This window comes from Diprion similis, chromosome 13, assembly GCF_021155765.1.
Source record: "Diprion similis isolate iyDipSimi1 chromosome 13, iyDipSimi1.1, whole genome shotgun sequence".
Lineage (NCBI taxonomy): Eukaryota > Metazoa > Arthropoda > Insecta > Hymenoptera > Diprionidae > Diprion > Diprion similis.
Window position 1 is genome coordinate 4386081 of NC_060117.1, and position 25239 is coordinate 4411319.

General features: G+C 35.2%; 1 protein-coding gene and 1 long non-coding RNA gene across 2 annotated transcripts in view; one reads left to right on the forward strand and one right to left on the reverse strand.

Moving 5' to 3' along the window:
* LOC124414079 (hemicentin-1) overlaps positions 1-25239 on the forward strand; it is a 115824-nt gene that overhangs the window by 33892 nt on the left and 56693 nt on the right. Inside the window, exon 2 of the mRNA XM_046894982.1 lies at positions 15596-15728. Coding sequence (XP_046750938.1) covers positions 15596-15728 — 133 coding nt within the window. The remainder of the gene's footprint in view (positions 1-15595; positions 15729-25239) is intronic.
* Positions 1-25239, reverse strand: part of LOC124414080 — a 99589-nt gene that overhangs the window by 13809 nt on the left and 60541 nt on the right. The gene's annotated exons all lie outside the window — the stretch shown is intronic.

Sequence of the window (25239 nt, forward strand, 5' to 3'; positions counted from 1 at the left end):
CAGGCACCGTTTTTTTTTTTTTTTTTTTTTTTTTCATTACTTGGGACAGAGAAGAGTTTATTAGTCCTGACAGAATTTTCTAATGCAGGTTCCAACTAAAACAATTAATTTGTCTCTCACATTCGTGCGGACTGCGGATGATGTCGGTTGATATTCGTGGCATTGAAAGTTTCTGGAACGTGTTACACGGTTGATTCAGGCCAGAAATAAACACTATAGATTAACGCTGCTTCCATGGTGGTGCGTAAAAATTTCCAACAAGTATATACGTGTAAAGAAATAAGTCGAGTGTTGGATGGGGAATTGGAAAAGTCGTGATAAAAACAAACCGAAGAATCCTGATGGCTAATATTAGCGGTTTGGGTTTCCTCTCTGTCTAGCTTTTTACTTTTCCGTCTATCACTTTCACCTGTCTCTTTTTTTCCTTTTACCTCTGTCACTTTTCCATCGGTCATTTATATTCTCTAGCTCGTTATTTACTCCTCAACGTGATCGTGGCTTTTTTCGACTTCAGTTTTTTCTCCTCATTCTCAAATATCATTTTCAACTTGTCACCAGTCGGTTATAACTTGTCAATAAAGTTGAATTAACCAACCAAAACTCAACATTATTTTCCGCATTATCGAAAATTTTGAGATTGGTGTCGACTTTCAACATTTGACAGTGCTAAAAAAAAAAAAAAAAAAAAAAAGTCATTCATCCGGTGAATATCTTCGATAAGGTTCTTGTACTTTTTCAAAAAAAAGTATTCAAAAATGTATTTCAAAGATTTTCGCTATCCGTGAGAAAAAATTTGGCGAAATTTTTTAGAACAATAAATAAGTGTTGGAATATTTTACCCGAAAGAAATTTTTCTTTTCGAATAACTTTTACACAACTGATGCTGACAAACGAGTCGTTAATTAATCAAAAAAGTATTCCAAAGATTCTTACTATCTTTGATAAAAAAAAATTAGAGAAAATTTTAAAAACAATAAAAAGCGTTGAAACATTTTTCCCAAATCAGAGTTTAGTTTTAAATATCAATACAGTAAAAAAAATTGCCGTTTATAAATTCGGTAATTCCAAAATGGCGTTCGAGCCGCAAAGTTCCCGGACATTTTGAGGATTTATCAGGAGCGTAAGTAAGTATATGGGAAACAAGTTGTACAGAAGCAATACATTCGATTCGTTCAGTTTTATTTTCGTACCTATTATTCCGTTTTTTTCACGACGTGTACACGAGAGGCTACGTCCTCGGGTTTCCCCAAAAGTTTGTTTTCCGATTCTGTCAATGTTTTCCCCTGTTCCTCGGGGCTCGTTTGTCCAGAGAAAGAGAGAGAGAGAGAGAGAGAGAGAAGCAGACCGTCGTCCCGCTTGTTTGACAACCCGAGCTTGCGAAAAGCTTCCGAACTGTGCAACGAATTTATTTGGAAACTTCCATTTCGGGTAATAAATAGATGCCGCAATTCACCCCGATGGACATGGTTGCCACCCCCGAAACTCTGAGTTCTTCACCATCGCCAAATCGCAACTGCATACAAACGCGATTTTATTTACTTATTCCGTCGTGGTGAGAGATTTTTACAGAATTTTTCAACAGCCTCTGGATTAATATAATCGTTAAATCGTTATTCCAAATGTTTTCAATTTTTTCAATCATGTTTCAAATGTTTTTCAATCATTTACAAGTTTCTTTGAATTTTTTGAAAAATTCCAAGTTACTTGTAGTTTCTACTAAAAGTTGTTTCAACAATTGTCAAATTATACAGTATTACAATATTTTGTTTCGTATGAATCGTTGTCGCGATTTTTTGATTCTTTCTTATAAGTTTTGAATGTAAAAAAAAGAAGAGAAAATAAAAAAAATAAAAAATAGCAAAATATCAGAGAATTTGTCAGAAAATGGATAACGACGTTAAAGGCTGTTTATGAAATGTGTGGAAAAAAATTATCGGTTCAAAAAATTTGACGATCAATGATTACGATTCTGAACGAAGTTTTTTTTTTTTTTTTCTTCTTTTAAAACTGCAGAAAAAAAGGGACGTGAGATTAAAGTCTGCTAGATTTTTAGTAAAAAATATAATCGACGTGTCGTGATATATATATATATATTTTTTTTTTTAAGCAAAAATCGTGCCGCGTTCCTCTTTTCCTGCATTTTTGAGAAAAAATCTTTTCTTTTTTTACTTCTCTTCTAATACCAAATAGTCGATGAATCTTCTTCTTCAGCCAAGCAACGCAATTTAAAATCCCTCCGAAATCCTTGCTATAGGTTTGAAAGAAATATGCAATATAAGATAGAAGGTAGTAATGTATAGTTTAGCGAAAATTTTTCGCAAATCTGCAAGGGTGTAAATCATGTTTGGCGAAAGACGCGACGCGAGGATCCAAAGGAGGGTCTGAGAAATTGGTTGACGCGATATCCGCCAGGGGGCGTGGGAACCAGAGGGCGTCGCGACGCGAAGCGACGGAAGAAGAAGACACAGGCGTTGGTATTAAGTCAGAGGCCTACTGCAATATATGCCCGGCCACCCGAGCCACGTTGGTGAAAAACTATACGACGCTATTAAAGCCATAAATTTGGAATTCAATAACACTGAAAACAGAGCGAGCGAGTGCTTCTTCGCTCACGCACATCTCGCCCTGCCTCTCTCACCTCTCTCTCTCTCTCTCTCTCTCTCTCTCTCTCTCTCTCTCTCTCTCTTACTCCGGCTTAATTTTACGCGGGAAGCGTGCGCTGCGCGTTCCAACGCTGAAACTGAGGTATCAGGTTTCAGGGATATAATATACCAGATGCAGTGAAAAAAGAAGGGGATGAAAAGAAAAATAAATAGAGGGGAAACCATGAATATATTGTGTGAAAGAGAGAGATAGAGAGAGAGAGAGAGATAGAGAGAGAAAGGAAAAGTAGGAAAAAGTTGAAACGAAATATTGAACCATTTTTATTGGGGATGGGGGGGTTGAAATTTCGAATTTGAAAATTTTCCAAGGCATCTAATTAAGCGTTTTCGGAATTTTTCAAATTCAGAACTTCAACCATATATACCCCTTATATCAAACCGATAATTTTTTGCTTTCTAGGGGTGATTATTTATAACATTCAAAATATTAACATGAAACAATGTTTTTACTGTAATCGTGATAACGTCTGAATAAAATTAAATTTCAAATTCAAAAACTTTACACTAAAAATTATGAATCTCATATTATATGTAAATATTGTATTACAATATCCTGCAATCTGAAAACGCATGATATTTGTTTTCTCCCTTTGTTCGAAAAAAAAGTCTTATTTTTTTCTATTTATAAGAACAAAATATTTTTAATAATAATTGCGAATTTTCTTGACTAAGAAACTGGGTGTAAGCATTCAACAATTATTAATTAAAAATATGCGATACAGTTGTATGACATCAGAGTATCCAGTTATTTGTGAAAATGTAATTCCCTGAGAATTCCAGATTTCCAGACAACAATCATGTCTCTTCACATTTACTTTGATGAGTCGAAAATTTTTGATAAATCTGCGAGTTTTTTTGTCTTCGCTATATATTTTTCTTCTTTAATTAGTGAATTTTTATGGAATGCAAATACAGAGTTGAAGTTTTTATCATAACATTGAGAAACAAAGAGCAACGCGAGTGTGGAAACCGGATATTTCACAATCATTTTATAAAAAAAAGTACCTAGACACTGTGTGTATCAGGTACATATAAATATTATGAAATTTTTTTTATGTAATATGAAAACGAAACAGCTGCAGTAAAATCTGAATAGTGAATAAATAAATAAACAAAAGATAGGAAAACGGTGCGCGGATGCAGAATAAAATTGAAAAAATTCAAAATCCTCTTGAAGCTTCCGTAGAGTTTTATCCAGCTTAATTGCATTGTCTGTCATTCGCGCATATATACAAAATACAACAATGCGTATTGCATTATTTGCAGTGAAGTAAGTACATCAAGCGTGAAGAAAAAATTTCAGTATTTTTATTTCTTATTACCCTCATTAATTATATTCAATTAATTTCCCAGTCGAACAGGCTTATAGAAAAGATCGTAAAATAAATTCAGGAGGAATTCAAGTAAGACTCGAGTACGGAATTTATAAGCATGAAAAAAATCGGTGAACAAAATATGTTATCTTCATTTCTCGTTTATAAAATAATAGCTATTTAAAAGTAAAAAAAAAAAAAAAAAAAAAAATTATTTTCCACCCTCTTTAGTTTTATCACCTATTACTTATTAATTAATATAAGAACAATATAAGAAATCATGTACGAAGAATAATTTTTATTATTTTTTTTCCTATTTTTATAAATACTTGTGTCTTTTTTTTTTTTTTTTGTCGAAAGGTAACTGAAAATAAATCGGCCTCAGGAAAAATAAATGTCGAGAGATAATGGCCGCTCTATTATAACTGGAATGCCCCATATGTATACAATATACCCTCATTGCTCATTGGATGCGCGTGTTATTAATCCAACGACGCATAAGTGCCCATTACATTAATATTATGCGTAAACGCATGTATACATCTATGTATAAATATTTCCAGCTGTACACACACACACACACACACACAGTTGATGGCCGCTCAAAATGGACGAGGGATAATTAAAACACGAATGAATGGTTCTACATGCCGTTGGGCTAAGCTGAGCTTTGAGCAGAACGGATTTTAACGTTTTAAATTTTTCCCTTTTTTTTCTCTCTCTCCTTCACTCTTTTTGCTGCATTCGTTTTTCATTTTTATTTGCAATTTCACGTGCTTTATAGAACGCATAGTTTAGCGCGAATTACTCAAGTAATTAGCCAACTCTCGCATTATTCGGTCGGAATATTTTTTTCGTTTTTCTTTTCTTCTTCTTTTCGCTATTTTTATCTGATTGGTTGGAGGTGTTTTTTTTTTTTTTCGGTGGTGTCTTTTTTTTTTTAACGCGTACTGCCGCTTAAACAAGACGTTTTTTTTTTTCAAACTTTGTTTGAACGGTCCGAAATTTTCTCAAAAAAAAATCTCACAAATTTTGTTTTTTACTTGAAACATTTCTACAAAATCGGTTTCGTTAGGAAAACTTGTTGAAAGAAGTTGAATGTGCAAAGAAAAAATAAAATAATGGACTAAAATTTTTCCACAATGGAAACGGTCTGGAAATGATCCGAGTGAAAAAAAAACCGAAGTTTTGAGAATTTTTCAACAATTTCTAAATTGTTCTAACAATGTTTTTTTGATGACCAATAAATAAATCTAAACTCCATTATCGGCTCGGTCTTGAAATTTTTAGAACAGAACTTAAGTAGTTTCTGAGAATTTTTTGAGAATTTTGAAAAAAATCCTTTTCAATCATTTTCAAGAATTGAGGCAAATGCAGAAATTTCTTTTTCAAACACAATTAGAAATGGTGTCATCATTAGGACCAGACCTTGTTCAGATTTGCATGAAATTCCCCATATTTTTGAGAATTTTGAAAAAGATCTTTCTCAATCTTTTTAAATAGAAATGGTGAGGATCAGACGTTGGTCAGGCTCGCATGAAGCTTCCCATATTTTTGAGAATATTGAAAAAGATCCTTCTCAACGATTTTCAAGATCGTAATTAAAAAAACTGATTAAAAAATCTGACAATATTCAGAATACCGTTTCAGAGTTAAGACAATTACAGAAATTTTTTTTTAAACATAATTGGAAATAGTAAGGATCAGACGTTGGTCAGGCTTGCATGAAACTACCATAAACGAACCTTGTAATTGGTACCTGAAGCAAAAAAAGGAGTCCCCTTAACGTGTTCCCCTCTGAATGGTCGGTCTTGTGGCAATAAGGTTTTTGAAAACGACACGGTGTCGTAAGCGTTGAAGCCGAAGGGAGCAGCGGGTGTATAATTAGAGTAATCACTGGTTAACGACAATTGGCAGCCGCAAAATCCACCCGAGTACCAAATTCAATTTATCAAGAAAACGCCAGCGAGTCGCGAAGCTCCGGGTATAAAGCTCGCGAGCTCCCGAAACGACCTTTGTAATAGCCAACGATAACGGGACCAATTCTGAATAACATTAACAACAAATGGAAACATCTGTAATGGACCGTCATTGAACCGCCTAACCATGGTAACCCGATGGTTGGGAAACGCTGCCAGTAATTTCCATCGGTTTCACGTCGCGGTCGAAGGGAGAAACCGAACTCGGTTTCGTCGATATCGATCAGCCCTGTCGCAAGTGCTTTCGTTCCTTTCCATTCCAATTTTCATCTTCGGTAGGAAAATTTTTCATAGTAATTGGAAACAGTGAAAAACCAGGAGATTGCTCGAGTCATAGTACGATTTTAATTAATGATTCAAAGGTTTATCCGGTATTGAATTTTTTTTCAAAATTTTGAAAAACACGCTCTGACGTTGGTTAACAAAATCCAGAAAAATAATATATGGATTGCCTGGACCAGTAAAATATAATTTTTTGAAAGTGGAATCAAGTGGATGAAAATTTGAAAACTATTCATATACGTCAGATTTTCAAATTTCCGTAGCCAAAAAACTGATGGATTTTTTTCTAAGGAATATAAAATTTTCCATGGTAATTGGATACAGTGTAAAACTACGAGATTGAAGGAAGTGATTTTGATCGAGTCATAGTTCGATTGTAACTAATGATTCATTGAATTTTTTTTTTTCAAAATTTACCAGACTTGTGCAAAATTTTTAATCGCAAATTACGAGGAACTCGAAAGTATCGAAATCTCGGAATAACAAAGTATTCAATTTTCAACGATTGTGTCACTTTTTTACTAATATATTATTTAAGAAACAACGTATCGTATGAATAATGAAATTATAAAATCGATTTTCAGTTTGTTTTCGCTACGTTTTTACAACTATTCGTGTATTTTACTGCACTGTGTTTATTTTCACACACTTTTACTCGTCGTCTAGCTACTTTAGCAATATCGCAATAATTTCAGAAGCATTAAAACCCCATTAAAACCATGTTTTATGTGTAAAACTTTACGCGCTGGTAAAATTGTCTCGAATTCGTCTCCAGACGGAAGGAGAATTTCAAAATGAAAATTAAAAGCACCGATGACGGTGATTATACCAGAATTTAAATTACAAAATAATTACGCAATTTTTATATCACATCGTGAAGAATTTTGACGAATAGAAATATTTTTCTCATCCAATTTATCGGAACGTAAATGTGAGTTTATTGTTTCCATTTTTTCCAAGTTATTAAAGTCTGACAAACTTCACTTCAATCATCAATCCCAAAAAACATGATCACCCAAATAAAATTAAATTCATGAGTGCGAAATCTGTGTGAAGAAAAAAAAAAAAAAAAAAAAAAAAAAAAAAAAAAAAAAAAAAAACTAGCCAAGAGGCAATACGTTTTCAAAAACTCATTAAGCATAAACTTTAACCCAGTACGCGAATTATATGTCAACGCGTAGACTGTAAACATGCATACAAAATTGCCTGGAAATGACCAGCAGCAGATGGCTGCAACACTGGTGTGGAATGTTTTTAATTTTTTCTCGTTTTTTCCCCTTAAAAAGTGTGAAATTAAAAACAGTAAAACACAGTCAAGCTTTGAATGTAAATCAAAAGATTTAGAACTTTGGCTGGTTATTATTACTATTATTTTTTTCTTTCGTTTTTTATTTTGAAAAAAAAAAAAAAAAAAAAAATTTTTTTTTATTTTCATCCCTTAAGAAATTATCTTGGACTCCGACCCTCGTTCAAGGTATTCCTTCAATTGGACTCCTGACTTTGTACAACGATTTCCATTTATAAGGGTCATTCTTTGTCCACTCAACAAATTGGGGTAGCAAATCTTCCCTTGACCTCCTCATCGATTTGTCGTCGACTGGTTCGTTGAACAGAAGTAACCGATAAACTAAGCTTTGCAGGCTATTATTCTGATTTTTTGTACATATTCTTTTCATTTTCAGAGATTTAAAAAAAATTTCAAAATTTTTTTTACCGTTTGAGAAGTTTTTTTTTTTTTTTTTTTTTTTTTTTCCAATGCTAGACCATTTCAGATTTGAAAATAATTACTTGCACGTAACTCGAAGATCGAAGTACTCGAGGCTAAATTTATTAATTAAGGTGAATAATAATTACTTTGCATAATTCAGGGTGGCGACAAATTTTTTGAGAAAAAAAAACTCCACGACACACACGCAAGTTTTTCAGGACCTAAGTCCTAGTTTTCCCTAACATTTTCCCAGTTCTAGTAAGTTACTAAAACCTAAATCCTTCGGCTTATCAACTTTATATTTGGTTAAAATTAAATTCAAATTTAAGAAAAATATAGCGTACAAAAAAGTCAGTTTGATGGAAAAGTGATGTTTTCAGCTTTTCTCATGATCAAATTAAAAATCCCCCGACAATTTCAAGTTTTACAGATTTTCAGATGAGTTTTATAGTATTTCGATACCAATTTCAGTCTCGAATAGGTTTGGAATTACCGATCCGAAATCTCCTTTCATCGTAGAAGACTTGAACTTTTCCTCGAGAGTCGAATAGCAAATAATAGAAATATCGTTCCACATGGAAATTGTATTGATATTTCTCTATCAAAGCACTCAGAAGTTACATAGTTATCAATTTGTCGAAAGTTCTGAAACGAATCTGTATCCACTGTGGGAGGAATTTCTCAACGAGATCCTATTGTAGAGAAATTTTAATGGTTAACAATTCTATGGAAAAAAAAACAACGAAAAAAGAAACACGCCTCGATGTTGGTCAGGAAAAACCAAAATCGAGGCCTTGTGAAAAATGATACAAGGATTGCCTGGAAGGATAAAATGTGATTTTTCAAATTTTGATTCAACGACTGATGTTCAAATTTCCGTAACCAAAAAACTGATGAAATTTTTTTTTTTGAGCAGTATATAATCGGTCAAAAATCTATACTATGTATACTGATTTTATTTAAACGTGTTAGCCTTAAGATTGTTCTTTATTTTTAAACATACGCTCAGATGTCTTCGTTTTATTTTGAATTCTTTCAAGATGCTCAAAAATCATGGTTAATTTTATGGAAAAGATTATTATCAACAAAGTTAGTGAAAAATATTGTCATTTTTTTTTTTCTAGTGATCAATTTTCAAAGTTGCCATTTCTCAGTTATGACTAATAAACGTTCAAAATTCTGAAAGCAAAAAATCGTAGCGTTGCAAAAAAAATTAGCAAAAAAAAAAAAAAAAAAAACATGGCGGTGAATTTGTAGAAAATACTTTCCTGATAGAGAATAAAATGAGTCGTCATTTGAGTAAAACTGCTCGAACTTCTATATAATTAATCCTTTCAAAGTGTTTTTAAATAAAATATCGATATTCAAGCCTCCCTTTACAATATATAATTATTGCCTGTTTTTATATTTCCGGAGTTACTTTCGTACCTTGTACACGTGATAATTCGACAACTATTTAACTCAGAATAATCCCGTAACAAAATTGCTAAGCAATATCGATTTTGCCTTATCGAGCCCCGTAAATAATCATGGTGTTCCTGTGATTCCGTGAAGAAAGTGATTCATCAAAAGAACTCTCTAAAATTCTGTTCTCTGGTGGTGACGTAACGGAGTTTGGTGACGGTGGTGTAGGTTTTCCCTGAGACGCGGAGGTGCCCGACGACAATCAAAACTTCTTTCGAACTTCTATAAAGTTAGGTACACAGGCACCTCCCTCAACGTTATACAGATAATATTTTTTATCTCTCGCCCAGCTATATTCCTCGCTCGGGTTAACCAAGGTGAACCTCATCTTTCCTCCTTGGAGAGAAGACGTAGCGGGTCGAGGACGCGGCCTGTGAAACGATATGCACTCAGGGGAGAAGGGGGAGGCACTTCCGAAAGTTAACTTCCGTACTTATCTCGTGCTTGGCTCGGTTGTTACTTCACTTACAGTTTTGGTCCTTGTACCAGATTAGACAAAGCTCCCCTACCACCCAAACTCGTGACCTCACCAGTCGCGGCGTTATTCTTTCCAACGAACAGCCAAGCTTCTGGCGTTGTCTGAAAAAGGGATGAACCGGGCAAATTATCCTCCAAGTCCCACGCAACTAATTTTAAATCTTGAACTGAACTCAATCGCTATTAAAAACGTCTGATTCCTCCAAAAAATCTCAAGTCTTAGAGACAGCTGAGCAGATTTCCTGACGATCCTTCATCCCCGAGGAATTTAACCCCGTGGTATCAGAGTGTTGTTAATATCACCTGAAGTGAGGTCAAGGATGACGCTGGACCGAGATACAGATTACCTGAGTACCAACATCGGACGACATCCGAGAGTGAAGAACTTTGAGAACTTTCCAAAAAGCAGAGTACCCAGAGACCTTTGTAACCAGGAAAGGTCGAGGCTCCTTAACGAACCTTTGAACGGTCGTTAGAGAGGACAGCAACGAACATCGATGTGACAAGGGTCTGCGGTTTTTCACCATTTAAAACAGTGTTGTTTCAACTGATCCTCACGGTTATGATGAGATCAGTCAGTAAATGAAGCAATTAAGTAATTCCATTGGAAGTAGATCCTTTCATCCTGAAATTAATCTGCATTTAGAATCCAGAGTGTGAGCGATAGTCCGAATAATTTTTTGAAGTAATTCAGTGTCTGCTTGTTCATTGTTGGCTTGTGAAAATCAGGTTTAACTCACTCTACCATATATAATGGGTAAAACTCGAAGCAGAAGCTTCGACTTGTGACCTACGTCATTTAGGGACATACCTTCGTCACGTGTGGTCCGGAAGCTCTATTAGGGTCGGATTACTCGGGTTGACAGATTTCAAAACACATACGCATGTTGAACAACAAGAAGTGCGGTATTGTAATTGATTTATTTGATTCATTAATCATTATCACGTGCTTAGTACGGACGCAACGTTTTCCTTGAAGTTTCGCGAGACATTAATATAATATATATCTTCCGGGTTTGATCCTAGAGATTAGGGAGAAACAGGACACAACGGACTCGGGAAATAATGAGGCTTTCCCAAACATTGAGTCGAGCTGTTGACACGACGTTAAGGTTGAGCCGGTCTGTTGCTTTGGGCGTGTTGAAAATAAACTCGGGATACGCGTTCCAGACCTTACAAAATTTGACAAGGCTGGAAGAAAGAGGCGCGACGACGACGTCCCTCTAATTTTCCCATACGTGAAGGTGGAAACGAGAAGTTTGCGCCAGTGGCTAGACGGGGTGAAGAAGATCCTCAACTCAGGAGGGCTAAAGAAGCCTCAAGAAGCTCTCTCTTTCACGGAAGGTGAGTGCCAACGCGTCGCGTAGCGCTTCGCGAGGATAATAAGATAAGGAAGAAATTTCGGTAGGTCGTAGTGTATATATGTATGTATATATACACGAGCTTGGAGCAGAGGCTTATCGAAAATGCGTGGAGAAGCGTGTCGGGGGAAAAAGAAGGCGAAATGAGGTTCAGAACGAGGCACCAAAGGGACGAAGAAAAAAAAATTTATCAACGCGTTACGCACCGAGTGATCGTAGGTGAACGTATGAAAGTGTCCATTACGGTGGTCCTTATTTAGAATGTTGACGATTTTTTTCCACCCCGCTCCACCCCCCAAATCAACTTCAAATAATTCAAAAACCGTTGCTTAATTTTTTCAGATTTTCACCTCGACTCAAAGACATTTCGCTTTTTGATCGAAGTTTTTTTTATGGAAAAATAATTTTTTCACGGTGCATATTTTATTGAGAGAGTAATAATGTTCGAAATAATCTGTAACTGCGAGGTTTTATTTGGCATTAGTGCTACTATCTGAACAAAAAATTACACATCATCGTATCAGGCAATCTAAGCGAATTGCACTTCCTGTGGATAAAAAACAAAAATACGTCGGATTTCGAGGGTGTACAATTCGTCAAGTTTGCATGGTACGATGATGTATATATTTTTTTACGTCATGGGCATTGAAAAGTTAACTTTTTGTGGTAGTTTTCGTTCCGTAAAGTGACGCTTTATATAGCAGCGAACAAAGTTGCGGAATAAAGTCTTTATTCCGGAGTTTTGATGCGCAGTTCGAAGTGCGCATCCCAAACTGCCGAATAAAGTAGCTTCGTCGAACAGATCGCGACATAACCTCACTCTTCGTTTTGCTTTTCAATGCCCATACCGTAAAAAATATTGTACGTGGCATGCCCGTAAACCGTTTTTTGCCTCGGATAATTTCAGTACTCGCTTCCGGCTCGCCTTCAGCTCGTCCTGAAATCTTTATCCTTGCCAAAAAAACAGGCGGTTTACGGGCATGTCACATAAATAGCTATTTTCAGATATTAGCACTAATGCGCACTAAATCATCGTGGTTAGAGATTTTTTAGAACATTATTACTCTTACAATAAAATATTTACTTTTTTCCATGTCATTTCCATAAAAAAAACTTCGGTCACTGAGCCGATTATCTCTAAGGATTGGGTAAAAATCTGAAGAAAAAAAAATTTATGATCGTTTTTTAATTATTTCAAGTTGACTTGGGGGATGGAGTGAAAAAAATTGGTCAACACCGTAAGTAAAGTCCATCCTATTTCTCATAGTCCACATGCCAGTGAGCTTTTCTTTCTCGAGAGAAGAGAGATAATTACAGGAACATCATGTGGGGGTCCAATAACCCCAAAGACAACCTAGAGATAAAGAGCAACTCGGTAATGAAACCAGTTCGTCAACATTAAATTGAGCGTAAAAGAAGCTCTTGTTTGAAAGGGAATCCTTCGAGGAACCGCTCCACCATGTTTAATTGAAAGCTCGATAACCACCCCTGGCGCTTTACGTGCCAGAAGTTTCTTCTCGGTAATCGCAGGTAGATCAGGCAATGAAGCATCATTCAAGGCAGACTTGAAACTTAAAAGATGTCTGGGGGCTTGTTCAAGAAATTTAAAAGAGCTTCGGAGGTCTCATAAAATTTTTAGGCTTCTTAAGAGATGAGATCTTCATGGATCGTTTCTACTGGTTTGGGAACAGACTTGACGCCCACATGACTCTGGATTCTCTCGTTCAAGATCGATATAATCATGTCACCAGTTTGATAACCAACTTGACCAAATGACTGTCAAGCAAGCTACGCATGGATGGAAGTTTTCGACTTTGAGTGCTTAATCGGGTGGTGACGTAAGCCAGGAATGCTCGTTCATCCATAAACGAAGGGTACACGTGGTTAAACCGACGAAGTGACAGAAGTGTCACCTGCGTCTTGACCAGATCAATCATACCGCCGAGCCGCTCAGCGCGTGCTTTTGTTGGATCAAGTTTGTGGGCGGAGGGTCAGGACGACCGGAGTCCCGAACCCGTCTTGCGGATCCCGTAGGTGTAATCCTTCAATCTAAGCAAAGGCGGGTCCGGAACGGTTCCTTGTAGACAGAACCTCCGAAATATTTTGTCAGTGCACACAATGGAGAGGCTCAATATCTCAGGGGCGCGGCAAAGTCCTGCTTCCAAGGATCACGCGAATATTCCACCATTGACAAGGATCTTCATCAACTCGTGTTCATCCTCAGGATTGACTTTTTACAGACATTTCAATCTAAAGTTGTGAAACTAATCTTGAGCAACGTAGTAAACCAATACCGTAAGATGATTACCAGATGTTACAAGAAGCTTTCAGAATCATTCCTCTAATTGGAGCTCATTCAACTTATGCCGAGTGAAATTAGTAGCCACTACTTTGGAACGAGTACCTACTCTAGAGCAAGCTTCTCGTAAAGTTCAGTGTCAAAATCTTGAGTGAGATTTGTATCTAGGACTCTGTTCAACCAAGTAATTTTCAGATTGCACCAAAGGTTAGCATCGTGCTTGTAAAAGGTTTGTGATGAAGTTTCACTAAAGTTAAGTTTTGCACACATACGACGGTACAAGTACGACATGAATATTCTGTCAGTCAATATTCTATGCTAGGAAAAAAAAAACTAAGGTTAAAGCTTATTAAATTCTAGGCGGAAGTTATTTTCCCTGGCATATTGGCCCATCCTCAAGCTGTCATCGGCATGTAAACTGGCTCCGCAGCTTCATTAACCGCCAAGCGATGGCTGGCTTCAAGGTTAATGAAATGAAGACGACGTGGTTATGGCGGCAGGGTCGACCTAGGAACTGAAATCAATGGCGGTCGAGAAGTTACCTCGGTACTTCCACCCATAATGATAAGCTCCTTGGGCTCGTGAATCAGTGAAGAGCCCTCTTCAGTGGTCGGGTTAAGACGAACGTTAGTCTTGTGAGAATCTATTCAACAAATTCATTGAAGTAGGTACATCGAATGAGTTGAACAGTATATTTCATTACGAAAATCAGGTGGATCTCAGAGGTCAAAACCCTTGAACTGAAGTTGAATTTCGTTGACAGAATCTCTTCTTTTCAGGTACCTACTTCAGTTAACATCAGCTTTATAAGAAATATTTGTTTCCCGTCTTATACCCATGAAGTTTCTTTAATTTTCATGGACCATGGTTCATTCAAACATGAGTTTATGGTCTGGGAGTTTGCTGTCAAAACGACAGATTCAATAACGTCTTGAAATGCTGGTTTCAAAAGCGTCTGAAGCTCTCAAAGCGAACGGAGACATAGTTTCGAGATGATCAGGTGCGAGCAGATCGTATGTGTGTGTGTGTGTGTGTGTACGTGCGTACTGCGTCGTTAAGACGACCGAGAGAAGGAGAAGAAGAGAGAGAGCGCAGTAATCCTCTCGGCGAACCCTTAACTTTAGACAGTAAATTAATTACCCTACTCTTCGAGCAGGTTAATTATTAACGAGCCTGTAGTAAGTGGAGTGTGAACATTTTACGCCTCCGTAACGAGCTTTACCTACGATCCTCGCCTTTCCTACTTAGGACTACTTCACTCCTCTTCTCGCATCACCTCGTTCTGGATCTACAGAGCCCAAAAATAGATCCCCGAAGTACCGCCTCTCGCCTTCGCGCAGCTGTAGATCACTCCACCCTCTTAGGTACACACCCTCCTGGGAGTCCTTGATAGGCTATCGCCGTGACTGACACTTCGCACTTTTTACTCGAAGTGTTAGTTTTTAACGCTCGTAAAAACTGTTGTATACGGAAGTTTTATTCGCCTTGATAGTATGTGTTTCAAATTACAGATTTGATAGGTAACGATGGTCTCAAGAGGTTTTCTTCCATTTTTATCGGACTGTAAATACTGCCAACGACATAATGTTTGCCAGACTGTTTTACACTCGCATAATGGTAACCAGTGGAAATCATTAAGGGTTCACTGCTCAAGTAAAATAATTACCTTTTCCAAGTACACGTCAGATTAACTTCGTGTATCTAGTAAGCCTAGTCTAGGTTCAATCTTTTTGATCATAGATTGGGATGATGGGGTGCGACAGAAGCAATGCATCCGATTCTGAACTTCGATATTTATCTTCGATCAGCTTAGTGTCCCGGAATAAATAATCGATCCTGTTAACACATCAGTAAAATCATCAATTCCTTTTCACAATTGGTGTCCGAGGAAGCAGCTTAATTGTTGTTAACAAAAAATTTCTCCTTTTCAGTCGCGTAAAATCTTCGTTGAAGCATCTGGTGGTATTTTCTGATTAATTGTCAAACTTTTCTACTTGCCACGATTCGTCTATAATGATAATAACAATCAATTCTCCTCCCCTTTTTCAGTACCGGCGAAGCAGATTTGGGCGGTCGAAGGTGACCACGTCGAGTTACCCTGTGACGTGACGCCGCCTAGACCGACGGATTCCGTCAGTATGGTCCTTTGGTTTAAGGATGACTCAGGAATTCCTTTGTACAGGTAAATATCCGCGCTCTTAAAGCTGAGGTCTTACCCCGAGATGTTATTCACTCAAACTCTTAGCGTAGGTACACATGACTTCATGATTTCGTCACTTCCGATGATTTTCAATGATTTTCAATGATTTCATCTGTTATCTGATATTAGATATGATTTTCTGTGTTACTTGAGAAGATTTCACAGCAGTTTTTCACCATTCTAGATGACTTCACCTGATTTCCTGTGATTTCATACGATTTCAAAGAAATTTCTTTGTCTAACTTCATTCTGATTTCAACTGATTTCGAACGATTCCGAAGCAATTTCTTTGTCTGATTTCCGTGCATATCCAGGTTAAACCAAATTCGAAATAAGATCGGTAAAAAACAACAAAAAAAAAAATGGTTGAAAACAAAATATTGCAATAAGGTCAAAGCAAAGCTTTGACATTAAAATTAAATCCTTGAAGACGAGTTTTCTTTTTATTTTTCATCCGTTTTTTCCTTCAAAAATCGTACGATTGTGAATCGTAACCTAACCTAGTCGAAAACTTTCTCGATCAAAAAATGACACCATTTTTCACGTCCAATATCACATGAATAATTAATAATATAAATAATAAAATCCCGACGAATATTTCAACTCGAAATCATCGGTTTCTAATTGGACCGATAAATTCCAGTATGCAAATTTTGATGTTGATGTGCTTAAGCCATCACAGTGTATTTTTTTGTTTATTGTTATTATTTTGAGTTTTTTTTTTCCTTCCTCTTCCTCGTGTAATTCGAGTGAATGATACCAATGCCTGGTACATAGGTACGTACATATACATATATATATATATATATATATATATATATATATATATATATATATATATATATATATATATATATATATATATATCTATAATATGTAGAGAAACGAAGCGAGCAAGCTGCCGCGCCACGTTGAATATTCAGTCGAGGTTAATGCAGGTGAGTTATTAACCCAGAAAATACAGAACTCAAATCCGTATTATAATTCAATTTCGTGAAACGGAACGCGAATATTTACGCTTGAAAACCAATAATTATTCCGTACCATGTCTGTTACTTAAGCGTGTTTATGCGACTCCGTATATATTAGCTTATATCTGTTTACTGCAGCATATGATGCAGAAGAAGTATTTTTTCATTTAACGTTGATACTGTATGTGTTAATTATTATTTTTAGAATTTCTACATATTTGACGGTGTGATTTTCAAATTATTTTTTTTTTTTTTTTTTTTTCTTTCTACAACGCGGTGTGTTAAGTACAGAAAACGGGGAAACACTTAAAATTATAAATAAAAATCAAACATAATCTCTCCTGCTCTCAAAATTCTCTTAGAATTATTCGTGTTGTTTTTTGTTTTTTTTTTTTTTGGTTTCTTTTTTTTTTTCAACATTAGTTGATTTATTTATTTTTTGGTTTCATTCAAACAGGATTTTATCCAGGATATTTCATAAATCCGAGTAAAGACGGATTTATCAAACTTCTGATTCGGTTTAGAAAAATCTTGCGCGAACAAGTGGGTATAAAAAAAATTTCTTTATACCGTGAGAGTTAAAAATTTTGAAACGAAATGAACAATTGTGTAAGTCTTACTCAAAACTGTAGGAAAAAATAGGAATGAATAAGGTTTTTCAGTAAAAAAAATATCCACCTCGATTATGTTTTTTACTACAAACGTAGAAAATTTCACTTTGCGCACTGAGTGGTTTTCACTGTTTCTAGTGTGAATTCGGCATTATAAGAAGCATTTCAGCATTATTGCAGTATTTTTTTTTTTTTTTATATTTTGTTGAAAAAAAAAAAAAAAAAAAAACACCTGATTTGTCCCTCCATTCCAGAAGTTTTTTTTTTTCAGTAAAATCTGCTTCTTTGCTACTACAGCGAAGAAAAAAGCTACAGTGAAGAAAAATATAAACAGAGATTTATTACAACACCTAAGTATATAAATGAACTTACGTCGATTTTGACCCACTGCATCGTTCGGATGACGTAGGTAGGCAAAAGGCATTGACCTTTGAAATTGGTGCATGTCGAATTGATGGAAGAAGGGTAACGAGATCCACTCACTCGCGGAATCTGAAGTATGTAAATAAACAGCTCGTTAAGTCATGGAAACGTTAGAATTTCCTCGGTACTCCAGCGTTATTCATACGTGATTTGTATATAGGGTGCCTGCAGAGCTATATGAGTATATTTTTTACATTTTTACTCTCTCTCTCTCTCTTTCTCTCTCCCGCAATGCAGTAGCCGAGAGATATTATCTCTCCGTGGGGGGGGGGGGGGGGGGGGGGGGGGGGGGCAAGAGAATGAACAAACATAAAAGCGTGATTATTTCTGAAATTACCTCGAGGCAAAAAAAATAAGAGAGAAGAAAGAAGTAGAAAACGACGTGAAAGAAGTGGAATCGGGCAGGCAATTGGTTTTAAAAAAAAAAAAAATAAAAAAAAAAAAAAACAAAAGAGAAAATAGAACAAAGCATATATTAATTCCATCTTTTCAAATTTTCCACCCTCGCATTTCCCTGCTTTTTTTTTTTTTTCATCTTTTCTCTGTCAACTTGAATAATTATTTTTTCATACACGCAAGTTTATGTTCTATTAATATTTAAATTTAAATTATGTTCCTAATGCCAAAAAGGGCGTATTTGAATTTTTTTTTTTTTTTTTTTCTCCAATCAATTCAAAAATGTGTATGACGTATATATCGAAAGAAAAAAAAAAGAAAATTCTCCATTTTTTCTCTAGATTTGTACATATTATACACATTTTTAAGTTGATTGGAGAAAAAAAATTAATTTTTTTCACACGCCCTTTTGGCATTAGTAACGCGAAATGTTTTAGATAAAAGAAAGGAAACAAAAATTTTTTTTTTTTTAATCACATTATCGAAAATAATAATCAGCAAACTTCGCGCATGTGTTCATTAAATTCTATTCATTTGAACCGTTACGTTGGTATAATCGAGTGGCAACGATCAATACGATAACTTTCCGACAACTTTTCAATTAATAACTACCAATTATGCAAATCTAACGTCGATGGTTATGTGTAGTCGGCCGGTGGTAGGAACAACTTTGCTTTGGAGTTAGTTTTACCGAGGAAAGTTCGTCGTTTCGATCCGCAATTAATCAAGGATCCAGCCATGCTGGGTGGGTTTCCATTTTATCGGTGTCGTTAGAAGCGAGGTCCGATATTGAATATGGATATATCACGAAACGCGACCCCGAATTGTCGTTATTTCATTCTTTTACAATGCACAATGCACAATGCAAAACCCTTAAAAGTTTTAGATTAAAGCAGATAATAACAAGTTGTATCAACTTTGAGTGTGGAAATCGTAGGAAACTGCGATTAGTCTTCTTGAATCATTTCTTATTTTATGATACTAACTTTCCTCGAAATAGTATTAGGTACAGTTTTTTTGGTTTTTTTTTTTTCGAAATTATGTATTAAAACTTGATGAAAATTGTCAAACAAAATTCAGTCACGAAATTAAAGAAAACGCATTTTCTTGTGATGATTATTCCCTAAATACAATAATTCAAAGTTGTGCAAAAATATTGAGATATAATTCTCGAAAGTTTAACGTAACAGAAGAAATTGACACGATACTTGATTTCTAAAATTAACCATTATTAATGGGTGGAATCAAAGTGAGAATATAATTATTTGGTGAAGTAAAATCTGAGTGACATGTTTTGGTTGTTTTTCGAAAACTTGTGTGAATAATTTAGACAAAATTGAGTATAAAAGAAATTTAATCAGTGATTAGTACAAAATTCTGAGTAATCGCAAACGCAAAATGAATACTTTGGAGTAAGAGGAATGATTCTTGCAGGTGTTCGGCTCTTTTTTTTTTTAAGATATCGATGGCTTCGAAAATGTTTGAAAATCCAAGCAATGTTTAATTGTTATTGACAACTTGAATAGAATATTTTTTAGTATCTGCATTGTGAACGTAAAAGTATTACCAACAACCACATGAATAGAATATTATTGAGTATTAGTATTGTGAATACAATATTTCTGAGTATCATCAATGCAAACGGAATATTATTGAATATTAGTATTGTGACTAAAATATTTCTGAGTATTCCCAATGCGAACGGAATATTCTTGAGTATTAATAGAAATTTGAATGAAATATTCTTGAGTATCAGTAATGCAAACGGAATATTATTGAGTATCAGCATCGTGAATAAAATATTCCTGAGTATCAGCAATGCAAACGGAATATTATTGAGTATTAGTATTGTGAATAAAATATTCCTGAGTATCAGCAATGCAAATGGAATATTATTGAGTATCAATAGCAGTCGAATGAAATATTCCTGAATATTGTCAGCAACATAAATAGATTATTTCTGAGTATGAGCTACGTGGATGGAACAATCTCGAATAATTATAGTAATATGAACTAAACATTATTGAGTATCACTACAATTTAAGTGGAATCTTCTTTAACACTATGAATATGAAAGAAATATTCTCAAGTATCAATACTAATATTGATGAAATATTCCTGAGTATTATCAATGCGAATAAAATATTCTCGAATAATTATCAGAGTCGATCAACCATTGTCAAGTAATTATAACAATATAAATGATGAAGAGAATATTGCTGAGTATTGACAGCAATATGAATGGATATTCCTGAGTATTATCAATGCGCATAAAACATTCTCGAATAATTATCGGAGTGGATGAACCATAGTCAACCTAATTATAACAATATGAATAGAATATTGCTGAGTATTAAAAACAGTATAAACATATAATTTCTAAGTATCAGCAAAGCGGATAAAATATTCTCGAGTAATTATACTACAATTTAAATAAAATATTTTCGATTCTAAAAAAAAAAAAAAAAAAAAGTCCCCGTGACATACTGTGCAAATAAAAAGAAACATGTTAAACGAGGTATGAAATTAGGGAGTAATTAGTATAACGTCAAGAGTAATCAGAAACGAGAGATATAGAGAAAGGGAAAAGGTGCGAGAGAACGAGAATTTCCGGTGAGATCCGAGGACATCGAGTCCCAGGTCGCGGGTTCCCAGTTCCGGGGTTGTAGGATTTGGTGGAATCGAGGATATCTCGTCTCTTAGATCCATCCCAGGGGAAAAGGAGAAAAAGAAGAAAAAGAAGAAGAAGAAGAAGAAGAGCCAGCACGTCCGATACTCGGACTGGCTTCGCAGCTTCCTCGAGGTCGGCATGCAGGGGCAGCGTCGGCTCACCGCCACACATCCCCCGATAGTGGACCTTCGTTAAAGCAATCAGCTTAGCGAACGAGGCCGAGGGTGTCAGGACGGCGTGGCGGAAGCGGCGAAGCTGCGTCCGGTGCTTTGGCAAAGTCCCTTGAATATTTAGGGAAGGTTACGAAGTAATGAATTGGATGCAAATTGTCGTTGCTAATCCAATTTCAGTTCTCCGTGATATAATCGGTTGTAAGCTCCGCGAGGTACATCCACCCCCTTAACATCCACGAAACCACCTACGACGACCATAACCATCTCGACGTTATATCACCTCAAGTATGTATTTATAACGTAGGTGCATATTTCAACCGCCATTTAATTACCTCGTACATCAACATGCGTGCCTGCCTTGAGCTTTGAAAGCACCGTGTAAGCTGCCTGCGGTGATTATAATTATCAGCCTTGCTTCAAATTTCTTGAGACGAAGACGCTCTTCCGATTGGTATAGAAATTATTAAACAGTCTTCATCGTCACGTTTTTATAATATTGCATGAAAGTTAAAAGCTTTCAGTCGCTATGATCGATAAAACATTTAAATTTTCCTTCACTAATTAATTATTCACGATTTTACCATCTGATCAAAGTCAATTTTATTATTTCAATTTTACATTAATCATCGGTTTAGATAAACATTTACTCAGTATCTACCTATATATTCTCTAAATTTATCCAAAGCTTGAATCAAAATTGGACGAAAGATCGGAAATCGTGATTTTCATTATCAAAAACTTTTACAATATCATCGAACAACTTTCATGCTTTTTGGAAATAAATTCTGCGCTCTTAAAATTTCTTCATTGCTATGATTTAGAATTTCAGAAATTATAAGTCACGTTATTTTAAACAATTTATTACAATCATGTTAATATATAGTAGTTTATTGTGTAAGAGCTGGGGGGGGGGGGGGGTTGAGTATCGCTTGTGCTTTTAACGACATAATTTAGGATCATCCTGACCCTCGTATAAGGACTAACTAAAAGCAGAAACGTAATCTCTGGCACATGTAAGTAATTTATACGGATATAAATAAAGAAAGCGTTAAACGAGGTTCGCTCACCACTAGAAAATAAAATGTCTCTCAATTACATCGATAGACAAAATTCACGGATATGTAATAAATTTGCATAATCAGATGGTTCCGAGTTCTTAATACCATTGAGAATATTTTTTTCACATATTGAAACAGTCTAAAGTTGTAAAAATTGAGAAGATCAAGAATATCTGAAAATTCTTTTCGCAAAAATGTATTTTTTGATCCTGATCGATTTCTTTCGATGTTAATAATTTCGAAATTTCTGTAACATCGATTCGTAGAATTCCGTGATTTTAATTTTTAACCGTTTATTTTATCACCGCATACATTTCCAGAAGCTTTGAAAAAATTTGATTTTTGTATTCGTCTTAAATTCGTTGAAAAATTATCATCTCACTTGAAATTTCATCCCGAGATAAAATCCTCGAGCTTTTCTCATTCCGAAACTTGGAAGCAAAAAAAAAAAAAAATAATAATAAGCACTTCTGTCTTATTATCAATGCATTCCTGTCCCAGCTGACTTGGAATAGTCCTTGGAGGAGTTGATTATAAGGAGTCCCGTAATCCTTAGCAGTTGAGCGAAAGGATCGAGCTGCCGGCCTGTGGCTGATTATTGAAATAATAATCAAGCTGGAAGAAAAGTTTCCCCGAAAGTTTCGGCAAAGTTTTCGTGACAGAAGTTGATCCCTGAAATCCTTGCTTCTCACCTCTTTTTGCCTTTCCTTTAATTCCGAACTCTGATTGTATCACCCCCTCCCCCCCCTTCTTTCAATCGCCAAAAGCTACTCGAGCTTTCCACCTTCCGGACCCGTTTCGACCGGGCTTTTAGCAAATATGAAATTCGGAGCTAATAACGAAAAGTGATGAGAGAGAGAGAGAGAGAGAGAGAGAGAGATGAGATGAGAAGCCGTTTGAATTATTTCCGAGAAATTATAATGTACTTTGGAGGGGGGGGGGGGGGGGGGGGGGGCATCGACTTAAGTAGCTATCAGAACTATAAATAAATCGCCTTACGAGAAGAAAAAACAAAAAAAAAAAAAAGAATTGTGGCATTGAAAAATCTTTCGAAATCAAAACTTTGAATTTTTCAAAGTTTTTCTTCTTCTACAATTTTTCAATATTTTTGGCTGAAATTTGTTGCACAGAGAGTGAAGTTTATTGTTTCGAACAATCGATCGTTTCAGATTTTTGATATCTTGTATCGGATCGTGTGTACAAAATCGACCAGGGTACAAATAATTTTTTTCTCGCCATGAGCTTTGGGTATGTTTTTTGGAACAGAAAACAGAATTCGAAAAAAAAAAAAAAAAAATTGACAGCCATCTGTGATTTATAATTCTGGTAGTTACTTTAGTCGATTATTATCGACAGTTAATCCCGGAATTAAAAATTTTGATATCCGACACTTGACTTTCCAAAATTACTTCAGATTTTAAAATTACGTCGATCAATACGATGGTTTTGAAAAATTGTAAAAAAAAATTCTAACCGTGTCGATAAAATGTGAAAAACAAAAACAAGAAACTAGTGCTTTTGAAACTGAGAATAACCGTATAAAAAATTGCCTGCCGAATCCGCAAGATCAAGAAGTGTACGTAGGTCGAAATGAATTTGACTGCCTCATGAAACGTGATTTATTCCTTTAATTTTCAGGATTTTTCATCAATAAATTTCTTCCCAACGATAATTAATAATTCATATTATATCGCAATATTGTACAAGATATGAACTTGAGTTCATCAGGAGTTCCGCTTCCTGGTAACGAATATTAAAAAAAAAATGGAATACGGTAATTGGACGCTAAGTATAATAACAAGTAAGTCCGGAAGGAACCGTATGGAGCAGCGTTATCAAAAAAAGTCGAAAAAATTCATGGCTCCGAGACAAAGCCAAGGGCGAATATCGTCGCGCTCGAAATTCAATTAGCGTGTGTACCTACCGAGCCCAGCCTGCCATGCCAGCCAGCTCCGGAGGAGGATATTCCGTATCAATTTTCAAGGGTATCTCTTAAGTATATAACCTTCGCTTGCAAGAGAGACGTGATGTTTCCTGTCATTTTTTGCCCGCCTCTTTTCTTTTTTTTTCTTTGTTTCACCTCCGTCCTTTTGACTCTTCTTTTTTTTTTTTTTTTTTTTTCCGGACAGGATCTTCCTACGATTCTGTAACCCGAGGCTCCGCGGACGTTTTATCTCTAGATATTCACTCGATATTCCAATACGGTTATTCCAATATTTTCGAAATTTTTGATACGTACATACATGATGCCTACTGTTGCTGAATTGAAACGTCTTTATTTCAAAGACGGTCGCGAGCGGTATTTTTATACATATATATGTATGTGAGTATACACTTTTCGAAGTTATATATTCAGGGGTTCGCTGATAAACTTTTTGATAAACTGTTTGAAAACGAATTTCACCTCAAGTATCGTTCAGATGATATTCGATATTCCACCGCAATATTCATTGTAAATATTTTATTTTATTTTCTTTTATTTTATCTTATTTTGTTTGGATCTAAGAACAACGGAATTGAGGTCACTGGTTGGCCACGAATCTATCATTTTTTATTTATCAAATTATTATACTTTGTAAGCTGCAAAGATATGTTTAAAAATAATAAACTAAAAACTGCTAAGATTTTAATGTATGTATAAAAAAAAGTTAAGCTATATGGATGTTTCGTTTTGAGTAGTTTCAAAATTTTTAAAAATCTGCTAGATTCGTTCGATTCCACTCTAAAAACTACTAATTTCTAGGCTATGCTTTTTCCTTGTACACCGTATTGATTATTCCATAATGAAAAAGTTCAAAAATTTTTGAGTAAAAAGTATTTTTGATCCAAGATTTATTTGTTTACCGTTTGATTTTTAAAGAAATTTTTTTCTTTTTGCATTGTTATAAAATTTCAAAAAATCAGGCTCCGAGAAAAATTGAAATCTTATTTTCATAAGGAAAAACGAATTAAATCAAAAAAAAAAAAAAAATATATTCCGTTTCAATTATTTTAAAAATCTGCCGGCACCTCTTAATGGTGAGACAAAGCATTGAAACTTTCAGAATCCTTGTTTTTTCAAGATGAATTAAAGATTTTTCAAATTTGAGGATAAACTTTTCTTTCAACAGCCACGCTAATGTAAATATTTTCAAATTCCGAAAGCATATAATTTATCCATAACCAACCAAAATGTTTTCTTATAAAATAC